The sequence below is a fragment of the Coenobita brevimanus genome, chromosome 112 (genome assembly GCF_032717465.1).
Source record: "Coenobita brevimanus isolate Jiangsu-jjx chromosome 112, ASM3271746v2, whole genome shotgun sequence".
In the NCBI taxonomy this organism is placed as follows: Eukaryota; Metazoa; Arthropoda; class Malacostraca; order Decapoda; family Coenobitidae; genus Coenobita; species Coenobita brevimanus.
The window spans coordinates 16,997,892-17,018,372 of record NC_137065.1 but is presented as its reverse complement, the minus strand read 5'-3'; the positions used below and the strand labels follow the sequence as shown (position 1 = coordinate 17,018,372).

Below are 20,481 nucleotides of genomic sequence, written 5' to 3'. Positions count from 1 at the left end.
ATGCCCAGATTAAAATGACTTATGAAGTACATGAACTGCCATGTAATGAGATGGTTGATAACACTGGTAAAATTTGAGGCAAGCATGAAATTAGGTGTTCTAACCTAATTTTGGGGTGCTGATTTCAGATTCGAAATCCGTTTTCACTCATCACCTCTAGTTTTTGAGATATACAGTACATGTAAACATGTACGTACATGTATACGTATAGGCCAAGACCCAAAATATTCGCCAAAAATCCATTTCCCGTCCTATTTTCTTGGAACTTTGTTTAAAACACGCACCACAACAAGGTCAAACAGTCGGGCTGTGTCCAAGCACTACACACAGGACTGGGGGTCTAGGAGCACTTTCGTGCCTGGGAAACACAGTGTCCAAGAAAATCCTCTGGTGCACATGAACAAGGTGCTTCTTCCCCCTCTTCATACCAAGCTTAGCCTTATGAAGAAATTCGTGAACGCCATGGACAAGGATGGCGCTGCCTTCCAACACCTGTGCACTCTGTTCCCAGCTCTCAGTTCTGCTAAGCTCAAGGAGGATATCTTCATCGGACCTCAGATCCGGGAGGTGCTGAAGGATGAGGTATTTGAGGAGTGGCTCAACTTGAAGGAACCTAGAGCATGGGAGGCATTTAAGTCAGTCTGCCATGGCTTCCTTGGTAACACACGGGCACTAGATTACAAATAGCGTGTCATAAAGTTGTTGCAGGCTTATCAGGATATGGGGTGCCGAATGTCTCTCAAGATTCACTTCCTCTACTCCCACCTCAACTTTTTCCTCCCGAACCTCGGAGCAATAAGTGACAAACATGGGGAAAGGTTCCACCAAGATATAACGAAGATGGAGAGCAACTACCAAGGCAAGTGGAACCCCAGCATGATGGGGGACTTCTGCTGGATGCTCCTGCGCGACATCCCGAAGGCAAAGTACACCAGATCTTCCAAAAAAAACTCACTTCAGACTGTCTGTAGTACTATGATGTGTCTACTGTATTTGCTTATAACCAAGTAAGTGTAATATTTAGTTCTGTCCGTGTTGTGTGTCTGTTTTGTTTCGTTCTGCAATATGCCATTTTAATATATGAAATAAACTCATTGTATTATAAATATATGCATTATAATAAAAAAAATACGGGATGTGAAAACAAAAAAACTAGAGGTGACAGAGCAAAACTGTTTTGAAATTTGAATTAAGCATATCAAAATTTGTCAAAAACACCTATTCACACGCTTGTCCCAGATTTTTTTTTTTTGTGTGTGTGAAAAGCAGTGTAATCGAATAATTTGGCGCTTTTGCAAACTGTGGCGATAATAAAGAAGGGTAAAGTAGCATACAAGAGAATACTATGGTATAAAGGCGAGGTACTAGAAAGTTGAAGACTCCTTACCAATTTACTGATGTATCTGGCATGTTAGTATGTTCATACTGTGCTTTTCCAATGTCAATATACAGAAAAAAAAAAAAATCACGTCCCACAGATAAACACAAAACCACGGACCAAGGAGGCACGGATAGTTGATCTCAACCTATTACATCACCAAAACTGAGATAGAATTTCGCAAACTAGACTGGTGCTAAAACTTCTATTTATTGAGGGAAATTAATAGAGCAAAAAATAAATACAATTCTGGTAAACATATTGATTCTTAAAGAACAATAATTGTCCCAGTTGCGAGTTTGCCTCAGTTTCAAAACGTCAACAAACAAGGGGAGTTCCGAGATGGCTCTAAAGTGTAGGTATAATCACTCGCCTGTCCATGTACTGTTATGCTCGAGAAATTTCTTGTTTTCCTGGGACTTTGTGTTGTTCATTTTTGTATCAGCACATACTGTAGTATTGCTTACTTAGTATTGCTTACTTGGTATTGCTTAAGTTTAATAAAGTACTATCTCAATAAGGCACAATGTCTGGTGCAAGTTTGCCAGAGGAGTACCTGAGGTGCAATGCCTTGCAGAAGTTGGGGATAGACGACAAATTGCTAGTGAAGTCTTACATGGAACTGATGGCAGAAGTTGCTGTCATTAAGTAGCTGGGTTGCGGGGTGGATGGACAAGTGTTGCTGGTTACATACAAGGGTCAGAAGGCTTGTTTGAAGGTAGGGTATGAGCGACGAGATGTGTATGGCGATGACACCACGTATTGGCAAGCGCATGTAATGGCCAAGCTGGACGGGATTGGGGGAGCACCCAAGGTGTACGCAGTCTGCTCTGACCGTAAGGTAATATTGATGGAGTACGTGGAAGGCACACCCATGGAAGAGTTTTACAAAAGCGGTTATGGCATTGACAGTATTGACAGGATCCGGATTGAGAATGGTGTGCGACGGGCAGTGAAGCAGATTCATAAGGCCGGTTACATGCACAACGACATCCACGAGATGAACGTGATGGTGTGCGGACTGCCCGGAAATTATGGCGTTCGTATCATTGATTTTGGAAAGAGCAGATTGCTGAATGCCGAGGGTATGAGTGTTGATAAAAAGATGGCCAGGGATCTGAGCCGTGTAGAAGCTATGATTAACCGGCTGAAGTTTTGAAGTGGGTTGTGATGTCAGTAATTGCATACCATACCTTTAGTGATAGTTAAGAGGCACATGAGTCAGTGCTCATAATAGGTGCCTTCTCTCTCTTTTACAATCTCAACATACTTGTCACACAAATTTTTAAAAGCATTCACAATCTGGTGCCTGACTTCTACATCTGGGAGACTATTCCAATGGTTCATCACTCTTGCATTAAAAAATTTTGTCCTCTGTGTGGTTCTGTGCCTAAGTTTAGCTAGCTTCAGGCTGTGTCCTCTTGTGTTCGGTTGGTTGTCTCTTGATGCAAGTTGTAGAAAGTTTCCATCTTTAACCACATCAATACCGTGGAGTACCTTGTACATCTGGATCATGTCACCATGTATCCTCCTTTCCTCCAGTGTGGTGAGGCCAAGACGGGCCAGCTTTTCCCTGTAGGACAGTTCAGATAGCTCTGGGACTAGTTTAGTGGCTCTCCGTTGTACATGTTCTACCTTGCTAATGTCTAGACAGGTGTAAGGTGACCGTGCTTGGATATTGTATTCCAGCTGGGGTCTGATAAGAGATTTATACAAAGGGAGAAACACCTTTGCATCCAGGAATGTGTATGTTTTTCTTCAAAGTCCCACCATGGAGTTTGTCCTGGCTGCTGCCTTGGTTACTTGTACTGTTAGTTTCAAGTTGGGGGTAACATATACGCCTAGGTCCTTCTCCTCCTCTGTGGTGGTTATTGGAGTGTAACCCATATGGTACTGGTACTCTGGATTTCCCTTCCCCAGATGCATGACCTTACATTTCTCCTTGTTGAAATTCAGAAGGCATTTTCTGCTCCACTCCCGTAGTCTGGTGATGTCTTCCTGAAGAAACTCTCTATCTGCTGGGTTTCCGAGTCTCCTGAACAGCATGGCATCATCTGTAAAGTGCTTATTGCTTGATTGTATCGAGTTCATAAGGTCATTTATATACAGTAGGAAGAGTATCAGCCCGTGCATACTTCCGTCAGGTACTCAACTCCAGACCCTTAGCCACATTAATGTGAGTCCTTGATGACAACACGTTGGACCCTCCTGCTCAGAAAGTTCTCAATCCAGAGTAAGATATCACCAGAGACTGGCACTGCCCATAGCTTGCTGAGCAAGTGAAGGTGGGGGACAGTGTCAAAGGCTTTCCTGCAGTCTAAATATACGATGTCCACACTAACCCCTTCGTCAAGTGCATCCTCTAGCTCTTCAAAGAACTCCGGTAACTGTGTCAGACAAGATATCCCTGTTCGGAAACCATGTTGGGAATTACTAATAAGATTGTTATTTTCTAAGTGGTCGACTACTTTCTGTTATAGCACATGGTGGTGGTGTTTGGCCTGGTTTGGGCCTTGCTGATGGTCTGGGTGCAATCTTGCAGCTAGGTTACCGGGTAGTTGTGACTTAGTTTTTTTTTTTTTAATGCAAGAAGGAACCAAAGGCCGGAGCCTGCAAACCGTTCCTTCCAAGAAAAAACAAAAACAATACAAAAGAGAGCCAAATTCAAGATCCGTTCATTTTAAGATGTCTGGACACACTGCGTTTGAAAGACTGGAGACCACAGGAAGTAGGAAATACAGATAGAGGGAAATAGTTCCAGAGTTGACCTGTTGCATAATTGAAGGACTGGGAGTAATGGTTAGCTCTTGCATTAGAGACTTGGACACAAAAGGGATAAGAGTTTGTTGCTAGATGGGTGCAAGCACCCGTCGTAAAGGTGGAGGGATGCATGCAGACAGTTCAGAGGAGCAGTGACCATTGAAGTAGTGATAGAAAAGTGATAAAGATGCAACAGTGTGGCGAAGAGACAGAGGTTGAAGGGAGCCAGTAAAGAGGAGGAGAGTTGATGAGACGAAAAGCCTTTGACTCCATCCTATTGAGAAGAGCTGCATGTGGGGAGCCTCCGCACACATGAGAGTTGTTCTCTAAACAGGGGCGGATAAAACCAGTGTATAAAGTCAACACACTGCAGGGGCAAAGAAGGGACGGAGTCAGCTTAGCACACCTAATCTCTTGGAAGCAGATTTTACAAGAGATGCAGTATGATCTTTCCAAGATAAGTCCCGAGTGAATGAAACCCCAAGCATTTTCAAGGATGATGCAGGATTGAGCTGGATATTATTAAACATTAGTGGGTACTCCTGTGGAAGATTTTGAGAGGTTGATATGTGTAAAAACTGAGTTTTTGATGCATTAAAAACTAGATTATTTTTACCCCGGTCAGGGATACGAGCCAGGTCAGACATTAGGTGTACCATAGCCTCATCCCTTGTTTGTTGAAGTACCGTAACTGCTGAGATGGACGTTGCGGGAACCTAATGGAAAGGTGAAGGGTGATATCAGCGTACGAGTGGATAGGGCTAGATGTACAGCTCAGAAGGTCATTGATGAATAAAAGGAAGAGAGTTGGTGATAGGACAGAGCCCAGAGGAACACCACTGTTGATAGGTCTAGAAGAAGAACGATGGCTGTCTACAACGACAGCTATAGAATGACCAGAAAGGAAACTATAGATGAAGGCACAGATAGAAGGATAGAAACCGTAAGAGGGCACTTTGGAAATTAAAGACTTATACCAGACTCGATCAATAGCTTTTGAGATGTCAAGTGTACTGGCAAAGCTTTCGTCAAAGTCTCGAAAGGACGATGACCAGGAGTCTGAAAGGTAGGTGAGAAGATCGCCAGTGGAGCGTCCCTGACAGAACCCATAGTGACGATCAGAAAGAAGGGCATGATAGGAAAGAGCTTTAAAATTTTTCTATTAAGAACTGGCTCGAAAACTTTTGAGACACAGGATGTTAGAGCAGTTGGACAATAGTTTGTGAGTTAGAAATGGTCACCCTTCTTTGGGACTGGCTGAATGAGAGCAAACTTCCAGCAAGAAGGAAAGGTACAAGTTGACAGACAAAGGCGAAGGAGTTTACCTGGGCAGGGTGCAAGCACTGAAGCACAGTTCTTGAGGACAACAGGAGGGACTCCATCAGGCCCATATGCTTTGTTAATATTGAGGCTTGTGATGGCAGAAAATACATCAGCTGAAGAAATTTTAATATCAGCCATGAAGAAGTCTGAGAGGGGAAGTGATGGAGGAACAGCACCGGAATCGTCTAAGGTGGAATTGTTGGTTTAGCTGTGATTTATCCTGGTCACTGGCTGAGGTTTGGTTAAGTTGCTGGCTGAGGTGCGGTGAAGTTGCTGGCTGAGGTGCGGTGAAGTTGCTGGCTGAAGTTTGGCTAAGTTGCTGGCATGGAGTGGGCCTTCTTCGATGGAGCACTCTCTTGTTGTGGTGAAGAGGCTTGTGTATCCCAGTGATCAATGGAGCTTTATTAGTCTGGTTGAACTGGACTAGAGCCGTGTTTTTGTCCTCCAAGCTGCAGCCTGGGATTCGAAGCGCGTCTTGGGGCAAACTAAAAGTGTTCCCCACACAGTCATGGCCTGAACCGGCACACTGTGTGGTATATATTGGCTCAGCATTTCCTTTAAACTAGGCCTTTTTTTTCTAAACCTAAAATTCACATCTTTGCATCTTTAATGCTTAGTTTTAACAGTATATTAATAGTAGAATATAATACTAGGACAAAGAAGTGCTATAGGAAGTCTGTGGAGCTGTAGCATTGCCTTTTTTCTGCCACGGAGGTGTGTGAAATACAGTAAGCTGCAAATTGTAAAAAAATCAGGGCAAGGTGTAGGTAAAGGTGGTAGCCAGTCTCAACCTGTCAGCTCAATCTCCCTTCAGCAGGCTTCAAAGTAAATGTAAACTTTACCCATTTTCCTGCAGACTAAAATTGTGTAAAAATTAACTTAAGTTGTTGCATTTGAACAGCCACCTAAATTGTTTACAGCTAATCAGTATGACATTTTCTTCTCCCTCTTTCTTTCAGAAACTTTTTCAGGTGGGTGCCATTCCTTTACTTCTTCAGCAGTTCACTTGAAACATGGCATGATTGTTCCTTGGACCAATACCCCCACATATATACTGTATATTTCTTTAATGGAAATTGAAAGAGATTTTTGAAGTAATTTGTCATATCATATACAGTAAACACAAACTTTGGGACCATAGCTATATTCTTGTATGTTCCTTAATCGTCAAGGCAGTTTGCACAGAAGTATGTCAGTGTAGCTACCATACTGCAGCTGTGGGAAGACCATCTTTTATTCCTAAAATTTATACAGAAAAGCTTTCACTTTCTTTCTCTTTCATAACAGTATGCCTTCGTTCACTTATGATCAGCCCTCCTGTTTGAAGCATAAGTTCTGTACAGTCATTAGTATTCTCCTTGACTCATTCACACTTCTCATTTCATGGTGCACTCACACTTCTTACCTTGTTTCCTTGAATTGCTTGCCCTTGTCATCATATTTCTTTGAATTGTGCACTAAATTCTTCGTATTTTCTTTTGTCACAGTCACACAAACTCCTCCATATATTCTTAAGCCACTCATCCTAATATATCCTCAGTTCACCTTTTTTCTTCCCTTGCTCCCAGGGCAAGAATTGTGGTACAGTAATGACTAGTGCATGCAGAGTGAGGGTACTGCTCAGCTGTACTCAGATGCTACCCTCCCCTTGCCCCCCACTGGATTGGCAGTGCTAGAGAGAACCTGCCCATACCATAATGAGTCACACTTGGAAGTCACTCTGAGGACCTGCCTCAGGCCCATCTTCACAGCTTACCATACCCATGTCAGCCTCGGCCAACTTATCTTGGCAAGATTTAGAATCAAGATTCAAGTCTGACTTCACTAAAGAGGCCCAAGTCACGCACTTGAACAAGCATCTGAATATTTTCAAATCAGTTTAAAGAAACTGATAGAGTTGCCAGTGTTTAACCCGTCATGTCCCGAGGTTTTCCGCACCTCCGACATCCCCCAATCCCGAGATATTTTCCAAAATTTTTTTTTTGGCTAAAACCTCCTCTTTTGGTGAGAAACATCGAAAATTCATAGAGAAATCACTGACCTGAGGTTTAAAATACTCGATCCAGGTAGGAGTTCCTCCTTACCTGACTGGGTTTTCTAACAAGCTGGCACCAAAGAAAACTAGTTCTATGGGAGGGTAACTATTTCACACAACTCATAAATGGTATTTAGTTACTTCGTACGAATTTATATGTAGTATGAGAGTATATTGGTTTTCAAGCAGTAATATAGGCATTATAAGCATTGTTTCACTCACTAACTAATCACCATACCAGACCTTTTTTTTGCCACATTACCTGATCATTATTTCTGACTATTTCTTCTCCTAATGCTATGTAAACTTTGTCCACCACATTGTCATCGATTGGGGAATCACTCTGGCCCTGAATATCTTTACTGGCCAGGTCACTGGTAACAGGTGAATTGTCAAGACAATGGCGTGAGGGGGGAGGGGGGAGGTTATGCGGTGTAAGGCATTGTCCCTGCTTGGCATCTTGTAGAGGAATAGAGGAAGGTGTCCCGTGTATACGTACGAAAAATCACGCGCGAAAATTGAAAATTGTGCAAATTAGGGACCTTGCAATTGCACGACGTACCAGTACGTCGCCGGGACTGGCAAATGCAAAATGTTGCAACGTACCCATATGTCGATGGGACAGGGCAGGTTAACCCATTAGTGCCCAGAGATCCTGTGTGAGGTGTTTTGCTGGACGGGTAGTAAGCGTCTCACCCTCCGTCTATCAATTCAATGTGGTGAAGCTCTTAGGACCCTACCTGAGGGTTCCCTTCATTATTAAGTTTTGAAAATGCCCAGTTCCGTCCATTGTATATTATGCTGGGCGCCAGTGGGTTAAGTCTGGCACAATCCTTATTTTGAATTTGTTTTTTTTCTCCACAGATATATAGGCCTATGAACCAGGTGCAAAACTGAAAGTTGTTTCTCTTTTTATTAGCATTTTGTGTACACACAATACACTGTACATTAGATGGGGAGTGACTGTACAGTACTGTATATATTTTGAACCCCATGCCTTACTTGTAATGCAGATTGCCTGTATCTCTAGTTTGCCTATATGACCACACAAATAAACTATCTCATACAACTTCTCAGAGGTTGAAACTCCTGGGTTAGACTGTCACAATTCACAGCATTTTAGGGTAGATGACCAGCCTACATGGTAAGTACAACTCTGGTTTTCGGTTACAGTTACAGTGAAAGTCCTCTCATTTGGCATCTTCAGGACCAAGCAGGTGCTGAAAGAGCAAAAACTGCCAGATGACCGGGATAACCTGCCAAAAAGCTTCTAGCAATCATGGTTGGTCATCCCAATGCAATCACAGTGTCTAGCAAGTATTATTTGTTAACCCTAAGCACTAAATCGGCCTTATGTTTCTTAAGGTCATACGGTACATAGTGGAAGAGCTCACACCGAAATCTTCCATTATCTTCATCCTAGGAACACCTGCCTCCAATTTTTTCAATAATTCAATTGTGTTGGTGATAGTCAGCACCTTATGGGTGCATTTTTTCACATCAGTAGGTTTTCCACAAGCAGAGGCCATAGCGCAACACGAGAATGAGAGGATGGCGTAAATAGCACAACAAAGTTTCCAAACTTTCAAAAGGTCCTGCTCACAAAGCCTGATACTCAGGAGTCATGATGGCTGACAGCACATGCAGTGTTGGCAAGCAGAAATCATCATATTGCTAAGCGCAACTTTAAAACGCGCTGAGCATTAGGTGACCTGTTCAAACTTTCGCGTTAAAACAGACTTCAAAACGTGCTAGATATAGAAGAAAATCTAATATTTATTGGTGCTAAATTATTATGAAAAGTGCTAGATCTAGCGCTAGCACCACAAAATTGGCTGATTGGCTTAGCATACGTGCCGGAAGAGCAGAGACCTTTCGTAATGGGACTACTGTATTTATGAAAACCGCTGAAAGACCAGAAATACTGTAAGACCAGATGCCGAATGAGAGGACCTTTATTGTAATACCAAACAATTTTATTAAGCCTAGATTATGTTATAAGAGCCTGAGTGTTCTGTGCATAGACAATATTTAGCCCCAAAGCTTGAATGTATATAAATGGTCTTGTTCTGTATACAGTAGTTACAGAATAGCCTTAGTATAAATACAAAATGTCAGTACTGTACAGTATTGATGAACTGGAGTATCTAGTGTTCCTTTTGTTCATCTTATAAATACATTAGCAGTTTGCGCCAGGAGGTGGCCGAGCACGTAGAGATGTGGTCTGCTGTCCTAATGGACACATGTTGAAATCAAGGAAAGAGAGGATGGGATGATAAGTGATATTTGAATTTAATGTTGCTGTCAAGTACATAAATAGTTATGCCTGCAAAGGTGAGGCAGGATTCCAGAGGCTTGAATGATGAGTGGATGATAGTGTGCCTCATTTATTTGGGAATACAGTACTGTTGCTTTGATCTGATTCTATGAGGTTTACTCATTGGGCCTACCTATTGGGAAAGAAAAACAGGAATGACTATGGTTATGATGACTAGATATTTTCTCTTTCCAGATAAGCAAGGCAGACGCTAATCAAGCAGCAGTTCATCAGTATACAAACTGACCTGGTGCCTACCATTCATCTGTATGTTGAGGCGGTTTGGGTGGGTAGACTGGAAGAAGAAAGGTCAATGTATGTAAAAGCATGAGAGTACTTTATGCTTTAACTTTAGCCTGCGATTATAGTGCTTTGTTTACACCTTACAACTGGTCCATTCCCACAATCTGATGTTGTAGTTACAGGAAATTGATGAGCCTTTGTTTGGAGTAAGAATGAGTCTCTTTAGCCGTTGTACACCATTTTACTTCAACTTGGTCCACAACGACCATCTCTTCATTTTCAATATGGGGCCAAAACGGCTCAGTGGTAGTGCTTGTGCTTCATGACCAGAGGGTTTGGCAGTTCAGGCCTGCACCAAGGTAGCGTACCATATTTCTGGTGATAGATGTTGTGGTCTCTCGAAGGATCTCTCCATGCCCTGCAGAGCAATATGGTCCATTTGTCCTAGCTCTGGGGATTCACCCTCATCTTCAGTATTAAGTTGTAACAATAGGTTAATACTAGAATATAATGCAAGTTATGAAACAGTGCTGTGGAAAGGATGCAGAGCCACAGTATTGTCTTCTTCTGCCACTGACCTATGTGAAATAAGATGCAAAAGGATAAAAATTTGGGCAAAATTAAGACAAAATGACTGTACGGTACTTAAATCAACCTTCTAATCTGATCACACTTGCCCATCACCTGAGTTATAAAAGGTTAGGGATAGAAGTGAAGTCAAACAGCAGTTTACTCAAATACTGTACTGAGTGATATGATGCCTATCAGAACCCATTTGTTTAGGCTCTTTAGTTGGGCAAACTGGAAATCAAAAGCCTATACCCATTTTACTCTAACGTGGCCTAAAACTACCATCTCTCCATCTTGAATACCGAGTTTGAGCAAGAGATTAACACTAGAAGAAGTGTATGGAAAGGGCGCGGAGCTGTAGTTTTGGCTTCTTATGTCACTAAGTTATATGATATGGTATAAGCTGCAAAAGGACACGATAAGATAAATAGACTACAGTGTATGTATAAATATGGTTAATGGTGCTTTGCATTTTGGCTAGTCTCTGCTTGTTATTGTTGTGGTCCCAGGCTCATCTGGATGTGTAACCTGGTGGAGTGCAGGCTATTACCCTTCTGCACATCACCAGCCTCCTTTTAGGGGATATGGAGGGAAGTGAGATATTGTATAACCAAATAACAGAGTTGTCAGGCTGTATTGGTGTCACTACATGCCAGTGTCCCTCTACAACACCAGGCATGATTAATGTTGCATTGCTCATAAACTGTGGCCTCAGATTAAACCTAGTTGTTCTGTATGATAAGTACTCATATTGCTAAAAGTGCTGTAGAGTGGTGCATATAGCCTCCTCTAGGTGTTTGTATCGTGAGTTAGTTTTGAGAGAGTTGCGGTGCCTTTGGTTAATGCTGTACTGGCATGATTTTAGTCAGTTTGTTTTCACCTGACAGAACTGGGCCACTCCCATTGCTTGAATACTAAATCATGGTTGCATGAAGTTTGATGAGTCTTCGTTGTGAGGTAGGAATGAGTCTCCTTGGCGACTAGTTCATTTAACTCTAGAGTGACAACACATGGCTATCAATTGAGCTGAAAGAGGTTATGAATCTTTGTTAGGTTAAACACACTGTCCTTGCCTGTACATTACTACCTAAATTTTCACCATAACTGCCCCCCCCCCCATTTCTATGTTCTTTTGCAACTTAGTTCTCATAGCTCAATAGGAGAATAAAATAATTCCGTGATTGTACATCCTTTCCACAGCACTTCTGTGGGACCAGCTTTATATTCTTGTGTTATTCTTCTGGTGCAAGTCATCTGTCAAGATAGAAAGATGGCATTTTGAGGTCAGGTTAGAGTAAAAGGAGTATACTATGAAAAAATGTATGAGATACAGTACTAAGCATACTCTGTAGAGTGTAGGTCCTGTGGCCATGACCACTGACCTGTTGTTCTCAAAACCCAGTCTCTTTATTACTGACTGGTCCTCAGTCTTTCCAAGTAATCAGTATGTTCCTTGCTTCATCCTATGGTTAAATTTGTGTCCTTTCAGACAGCAGACCACTTCCCACACCACTTGATCACTGCATGTGCCTCATTTATGATAGAATTACTTTATGGATTGTATACTTAGAACCCTGTTCAGAGTGGCATAGGAGGCTTCTTAGCACACATTTCTGTGATTTATTTTCACATTACACTGTAACATTCTCATGTGTGTTAACTATTTTGGTTTAATATCAGCATATTTAGGATCAGTAACATTCAGGGCCCTTTGCATGGGGCTGAAACGCGGCTGAATTTGACAGGCGCGAATTCGTCGTGCTTTCACCTTGAAAGACGACAGTAAACTGAATACAGTGTGTGGTGGCCTGCCTAGGGGGAGTGCAGTGCTGCCAATCTCAGCCTGGTGACAGCTGCTAATATATATGCTCTGAAATGATTGGCAGGAAATCTAGACAATACATAATAAATTAGGTAGTTCCAGGTGAATGTAAATATCACTTTGGCTTCTCCCTTCCCTCCTTATATATATTTTTATTACGAGAATAGATTATACGGCATATTTCAAGGGGAAATAAACAGCTAAAATTAGCGAATGAGTGCACGTGAGATGTTGTCAGGTGATAATTAGCCAATTCCAGGTGTATGGCACTATCATTTACCTTATTTCTTTTTTGTATATATTATTTGGTATAAGAATAGGGTATAGGGCTTATTTCAATGGATGAAATCAGTGGAAAATTCCAGGGAAGATTTACTTAGCGTAGCATGGCCGGGCAGGCAAGAGAAGAGGGTAATGGAGGGGAGGTAGGGAGGGGAGTCAAGAACAGGGAGAAATGGCTAAATTGTCAACAATGGATGGGAGTACAGATGAGAGGAGTGCTGACTAGTGCTGGACATTGGTAGTACTGATAGATGATATAAGCCACCTTTTGAAAGCCCGGGCAAATTCAAAATAACACAGAATCACAAAAGTGACACCCCGCGGCATGATCCCTTGCTCCCAAGCATCACAAAAGTGACGTCCCGCGGTTAAGTGGTTAATATCAATACAGTTTGGAGTAGTAATAAAAAAGGGGATACTGGGGTGTAACATGCAAAATGTATCACTGAGGTAGAGGGTGTTACAAAATATCCATAATCACTTTGAATACAACTCTTAGACAGGACACTCACTCACTGTATCCATTTTATTCTAACTTGGCCTAAAATTACTATCATCCCATCTTCAGTACCGAGTTGTAGCAGGAGAGTAACACTAAAATATGTTGCTAGTTTTCAGTAACTGCCATGGAAGGGATGTAGAGTCATAGTAGTGATTTTTTCTGACATTGAACTATGTGAAATAAGCCGCAAAAGGACAAAAAGCTGGGTCAAATTAAGGTAAAAACCAATAAACAATAAAGTCAGTATCCAAGCTGACAGTCACCTTGTTACACATCTGAGATTTCTTATTTCTCATGAGTTCCCACTTTTTTTTTTATCAGAGAAGAAAGAACCAAAGGCTTAAATCTTATAGAATTGTTCCCTCCAAGAAAAACAATACTAAACAAAGCCAATTTCAAGATCTGTCCATTCTGAGGTGCCTGGGCACATTGTGTTTAAGAGTAAGGAGCACAGACATAGGGAAATACAGACTGAGGATGACAAAATCAGAGTTGGCCTGTTGTATCCATAAATGACTGAGAGTTTGGTTAGCTGGTTTTGGCACTTGATTTAGTTTCCAGTCTATAGAAAATATAAATTGTTGCATGACCAGCCTCAGTTTTGGGACCCCTTAAGAGGAAATATGGTATTGTTTGATTTGTGTAGGATTTTGTTCCAGCTTTAGTATATATAGTACTGAGTTACCTCATGAAAGCTGTGTTGTAGAGTGATGCTCAAAGCTTATGTTTACATGTAGGGTGGTATGGTATGTGTTGTGTTATAAAAGAATCTCTTTGTGAATAATACTGGCATCAGTTCATAATAGTGTATATGTCTGTAAGGAGTGGCCTAAAGGAGTGAGAGAAAATAATGTTCAAGTAATTTTTTTTTCTCATGCCTGCTTACCAAACAGTTTACTGAATTTATTGAGGAAAACATTGTAATGGTTCTCTCAGAAAGTGATTTTCAGGTGAACAACCATTTGTCAGATCATAATCAGAGTGTTATTAAGGTTATTCACAATTTTTGTGTTAATATTCTTTAAAATGATGGTTGTTTATATGATCAAGGTTTTACTGTTAGCCTGTGTGACGACTGTGATACTTTTGTTACAGGAACTTCAATGAAGAGAGAAGGAAGGACGAAGGGAAAAAATTGTTGGAAGAAGAGGAAGAAAAAGAAAGAAGAGATAAGAAAGTTTGCAGAGAGGGAAAAAGGCAGATGAGGGAGAAAGAAAGTCAGAAGAGAGAAGGAAAGAGGCAGAGGAGGGGGAAAAATAGAGCAAGAGAAAATGAAGTACAGTAAAACCTTGGTATAACAGACTGTATACTGTAATTCACTTTCATCTGACTCGACGAGCCAACTGGACTAAATTCTTATACTGTTTATTGGAAAAAGTCCGATGAAACCAGAAGCGGTCCTGATTACCTGACCACTTCAGCAATGTTCACCACAATAAGGTAAATAGAAACATGTTTATCCGTGTATAGTAGAGTATTAATATATATATTATACCCTTTTGTGAATGTATAATACGGTACAGTACTGCAGTGGTAGTGAAAAACCGTTGGTGCCATCCAGACTAATGTCTAATATATCGGAAAAAGTCCAGGTTAGCAGAGGGAAGTCCAGATGTCACTTTTATCGGAGTTTCACATTATTTCAACTTTTATCGGGGTTTCACATTTTTTCGATATGGCTTGGGTCCCAATTAGTCTGTTATAGTGAGGTTTTACGGTATGTGGTGCCTCCCAAGTTACATGAATATTAGACAATAGTGGGCGCCCTTGAAAAAAGGCTTAGCATCGCCTAAACCACTTGACATTTTGAAGTTTGGAGAAAATGTTGAAGTATTGGCCATCACATAATAATAGTGCAGATAATATTCTTAGTATTTATTAGTACTCTTCAGTAGTTGTAGTTGCAGCCTATGTTCATCTGAAATGTGAGCCCAGTGGAATGCGAGTTGCCCCACTCTTGCAGGTCACCATCCTCATGTGGGGGGTAGGGAAGTAGTTGAGATGCAATTGTATAATTGTGCAGCTATATCTCCCAGTTATATCAGTGCCACCACATGAAGGCACCTTTCCTCAGCACCATTAATACTCTAAAAATACATAGAATGCCACAGGAAAGGGTACTATAGTCTTGGGTACCAACTTCATGGATCCATCTGTCTGAGGAATTTGTAAATATCCACAATCATTGGATGCCAGTGGTGCCATACATACCTTTTCTGAGGTGTGTACAGACAACAGCAGAAATTCACTTCAGCCTTCTTTGAGTGGTATAAGCCTGTGATCTGGTAACACTGCATGGCAAGTTGATAGATGTGCCTTATTAACTATTTATAATTATTATTTTTTGACTGGTTAAAAAATAAATTACTAGCATGTACTGTAACAGAGTAGCAAATTCATACCATAAAGGGAGGCTTTAAGTGAATTTCTGCTGTTGATTGTACATGTCTGTGTTTTATGAAAATAGACTACTTGTACTGAACCTTGGAAATTTGAATTTTGTCTGTGTTGACCTGTGCCAGCCTAGTGAACAACATTGAAATATACCAAATAAACAGTTGATTTATTGAGGGCACGTGGTTGCTGGACTGAATGAAAGGCAAATAAAAAGTAATTTTTGTTCCAGTCTCAATTTTGTTGCTAATTGCTGATTGAAAGTATTTATGTACCATATAGACTATCAAGGTTGCCAATGTAACCCCCCCCCCCCTAAAAAAAAAAAAAACTAGTAATGTAGGTACAATTTTGTTGAATATCCACTGAACAAAATTGAGTATAAATTGAACCTGGGATTGTTATTGTCATCCCTGATGAACCTGGGCTAAATCAAACTATAGGCTATATCATCAGTTTTTCCTGCCATTTAGGCTTGTATATTTATCATCAAGGGTTTACAGTATATACAAAGATGCCTCAATAGCAAGTCACAACACAGACCTCTTGCAACAGTGTACAGGCTGGTCCGTATATAATGTCACTCCTCTTCCACTTCACTGGCTGATTCTTGTGTGTTGTAGGGACAGCTCAGTCATTGTTAGCTGTGTTTACCCTGCATTATTAATTCATTTCAAACTCCCACTACCACATCGACTCCCACACCAGCAGATAGAGCCATCCCCACAACACATTAGATACCACCAGCTGAGTTTCAAGTGGAGTGCTACCTACAGACCATCCTATACTTTACACGAGTATGTGGGGCAAAAAACCGTGTGTCGTGGGATCAAGGCCTAAGGAAACCAAGAAGGAAACCAAGATTGTTTTTCATCTCATGTTTTGTAATGCTAACTGAGATATAATATGCCCAAGATCTGCCAAGAATTTTAATATGTACCGTATAGTAGATTACACGTTGATTAAACAGTGTACTGTATATTTATTTATATGTTGTTTGGAGTAGTTGGTGAGTGGGGTGTGCCTCCTGAGATAGATGAGAATGGCAGTGCGTTAGTGTACATTTGTGCTGGGAGGGGGTAGGTGATAGCCAATACCCTCTTCGGCCACAAAATGATCCACAGGTATACATGGCGAGTGATATGAAGGGTTGGTGGAGAACTGAATGAAAGGAAGGCAATGATTGACTATGTGTGTGTGGATGAAAGGATGTGAAGATGTGTAATTGATGCAAGAGCTTATAGAGGTTGGAGGAGTGGACTTTCTGACCACTACTTGGTGGTGGCCAGAATCAAGATCCAAGTAAGATGGAGAAATAGAAGAAGGGAAGGATGGGAGGAAGGAGTAGTTGCAAGAAGAGTGGAAAGGTTAAAAGAGGATGAGAAAAAGGGAGAATATAAGAGAGAAATGGAGGAATGATTGGGTAAGTATGAACTGGAGCAGATGGGGGACGTGGAAGGTGTTAGCAAGATATTCACCAAATAAATATGTGCAGCATGCGATGTGGTGTGTGGGGTGAAGAGAAGATGGAAGGGGGTGCAAGGAACAGCATGGTGGGATGAAGAGGTGAGACAGGCTGTGGCACAAAAGAAGAAAGCATTCAATGAATGGATGAGAAATAGGGGCGTGGAAGAAGTTCAGAGGCAGAAGAGAGAGTTATATGTAGAAAGGAAGAGAGAAGTGAAAAGATTAGTAAGAGAGAGTAAGAAGAGAGTGGATGAGGAATTTGGAAGGAATTTGAGTGTAAAGTTGATGGAATGTAAGAAAATGTTCAGGAAAGAGGTAAAGAGACTTAGATAGGGTGCCAAAGAAGGTAGTTGGGGAGTAAAAGATAAATATGGTAGATTACTAGTGGAATAAGACAGGGTGGAAGTGAGGTTAGCAGGGGAGTGAAAGATAAAAATGGTAGATTACTAGTGGAGAAGGGAGAAAAGGTGACAGATGGAGAGAACACTTTAAGGAATTGTTGAACGTAGAGGATGGAAGTAATGCGAGTATAAGTGGCTGGGGAATGGCCGGGAGAAGGAGGGAGGTGAAAATACAGGAAGAAATCAGTAGGATAGAAGTTGTGGAAGAAATGAAGAAAGTTAAATTGGGGAAAGCCCCAGGAATTGATGGAGTGTGTGGTGAAATGCTGAAGCATGGGGGAGAGATAGTAGTAGAAAGGATGTGGAAGATGTGCAGATTGGCCTGGGAGGAAGGTAGAGTCCGGAGGATTGGAAGTCAGGTATAATTATTCCCTTGTACAAAGGAAAAGGGGAAAAAGAAGTGTGTGGTAATCATAGGGGCATTTGTCTTCTTAGTATAATAGGAAAAGTGTATGGTAGGATACTTATTGACAGAGTTAGAGAAAGAACAGAGATATTAGTTGGAGAAGAACAGGGAGGCTTTAGTAAGGGAAGGGGTTGTGTAGATCAGATATTCATTCTTAGATCTTTAGTGGAAAAGTTTCTAGAGAAGGGAAAGAAGTTGTATGCGACTTTCATGGATTTGGAGAAAGCATATGACAGGGTGGATAGACAAGGATTGTGGAAAGTATTAAGAATATATGGAGTAGATGGGAAGTTGTTGAATGCTGTGAAGAGTATGTATGATGGTGCGTGTGGATGGTGAACTAAGTGAATTTTTCTGTCTGGAGGTTGGGTTGAAACAGAGATGTGTCATGTCTCCATGGTTGTTCAATCTGTAATGGATGGGGTAAAAAAAGAGGTTCAAGGTAGGGTAGTGGATGTTGGAGTGGCCCTGGTGAGAGAGGTTAGTGTTTGGAAACTCCCTGTACTGTTATTTGCAGATGACACTGTGTTGTTGAGTGAAGACGAAGGAGAGCTGCAAGGCTTGGTGGATGAGTTTGGGAGAGTGTGTAAGAAACGGAATCTAAAGGTGAATGTAGGGAAGAGTAAAGTGATGGTCTTTGAGAGGGAAGTCAGTGAATGTACAGCGAGGTTGGATGATGAGGAATTGGAAAATGTGAGTATATCTAAGTACTTGGGTAGTGTGAAAAGTAAGGATGGAGGTTTGGAGGGTGAAATGCTTGAAAGGGTACAGCAGGGAAGAAAGGTTGCTGGTTATTTGAAGGCAGTGATAAGAAACAGGGAAGTGAGCATGGAGGTGAAAAAGTTACTACATGACAGTATTGTGATACCAACTCTAACGTATGGAAGTGAAGCTTGGACGTTGTTGGAAGGACACAAGTCAAGAGTGAGAGCAGTGGAAATGAGTTATTTAAGAGGAGCCTGTGGAGTCCCGTGGAGGGACAGGCTGACGAATGAGGATATAAAGGAGCGTTGTGGTGTGGATGTGATAGGAAGCGTTATGAGGAACACACTGAGGTGGTTTGGCCATGTGGAGAGGATGGAGGGTGAAAGACTGACGAAGAGAGTATATGTGAGTGAGGTGGAGGGGGGAAGAGGGAGGGGGAGGCCGAGGATGAGATGGAGGGATGGGGTGGAGAGGTATATGAGAGAGGGGGGTGTGAGTTGGGAGCAGGGCAGTGAAATGGCGGTGGACAGGGCGACGTGGAGGTGATTTGTTTGGTGGCCACCCCAAACGGGATTGAGGTGTCTGGCAATAGATAGATAGACAGAGACTAGTGGAGAAGGGAGAAAAAGTGAGCAGATGGAGAGAACACTTTAAGGAATTGTTGAACATAGAGAATGGAAGTAATGCGAGTATAAGTGGCTGGGGAATGGCTGGGAGAAGGAGGGAGGTGAGAAGACAGGAAGAAATTTGTAGGATAGGAGTTGTGGAAGCAATGAAGTCAAATTGGGAAAAGCCCCAGGAATTGATGGAGTGTGTGGTGAAATGCTGAAGCATGGGGGAGAGATAGTAGTAGAATGGATGCAGAAGATGTGCAGATTGGCCTGGGAGGAAGGTAGAGTCCCGGAGGATTGGAAGTCAGGTATAATTATTCCTTTGTACAAAGGAAAAGGAGAAAAAGAAGTTTGTGGTAATTATAGGGGTATTTGTCTTCATATCGTAATAGGAAAAGTGTATGGTAGGATACTTATTGACAGAGTTAGGGAAATAACAGAGGAATTAGTTGGAGAACAGGGAGGCTTTAGGAAGGGAAGAGGTTGTGTAGATCAGATATTCATTCTTAGATCTTTAGTGGAAAAGTTTCTAGAGAAGGGAAAGAAGTTGTATGCGGCCATCCTGGATTTGAAGTCCTCATCTTCAGGCCATTACTTGCTTCCAATTTCTTTGTGACTAGGCCGAGAGTTTTGTGAAACGATCGCACTGGCATCTCTTGGGGGCGATGTAGACAAAACGGCTTCAAAGCTTCACAGGCAATTTGGACACCCAACGTCGGCTAAACTAATCAGACTTATTACAGATGCTGGAATTGAAAGTTCAGAACTGGAACAAGCTATCAAGGATGTACCGGATGCATGTACAGTCTGTTGTAGGCACAAGAGAGCTTCGACCCGTAGTCTGTTTGCCCATGGCATCTAAGTTTAACGAAGCCATAGCTATGGATTTGAAAGCTTGGGGAAGGCACTATTTCTTAGTCCTTGTTGATTTGGCGACCAAGTACTGCACCGCGATAGTAATTGCGGACAAATGTGTGATCACCATTATCAAAGGAGTATTTTGGAGCTGGATTGTTCTGTTTGGCGCACCTGGAAAAATTCTCGCAGATAATGGGTGTGAATTCAACAATGCTGAAATACGAGCATTGGGAGAGGCCTTTAATATCAAGATCATGACGATGTCTGCAGAGAGTCCATGGAGCAACGGAGTATGTGAGCGTCAAAATGCAGTCATAGGTGACATTGTTAGGAAGATAATGGCTGATAGCCAGTGTGACTTGGATGTGGCCTTGGCTTGGGCAGTATCGGCAAGAAATGCTCTCACC

The 20,481-nt window shown here is 41.7% G+C and overlaps 1 protein-coding gene across 1 annotated transcript; it reads right to left on the bottom strand.

Moving 5' to 3' along the window:
• Positions 1-2,599: 2,599 nt before the first annotated feature.
• Positions 2,600-9,025, bottom strand: LOC145418118 (uncharacterized). Its single transcript, XM_080286644.1, has 4 exons — positions 8,893-9,025; positions 3,624-3,785; positions 3,149-3,432; positions 2,600-3,067 (listed from the first exon to the last, which is right to left on the bottom strand). Exons 1-4 carry the CDS (start codon positions 9,023-9,025, stop codon positions 2,600-2,602), a joined length of 1,047 nt encoding a protein of 348 aa, XP_080142770.1.
• Positions 9,026-20,481: the final 11,456 nt, after the last annotated feature.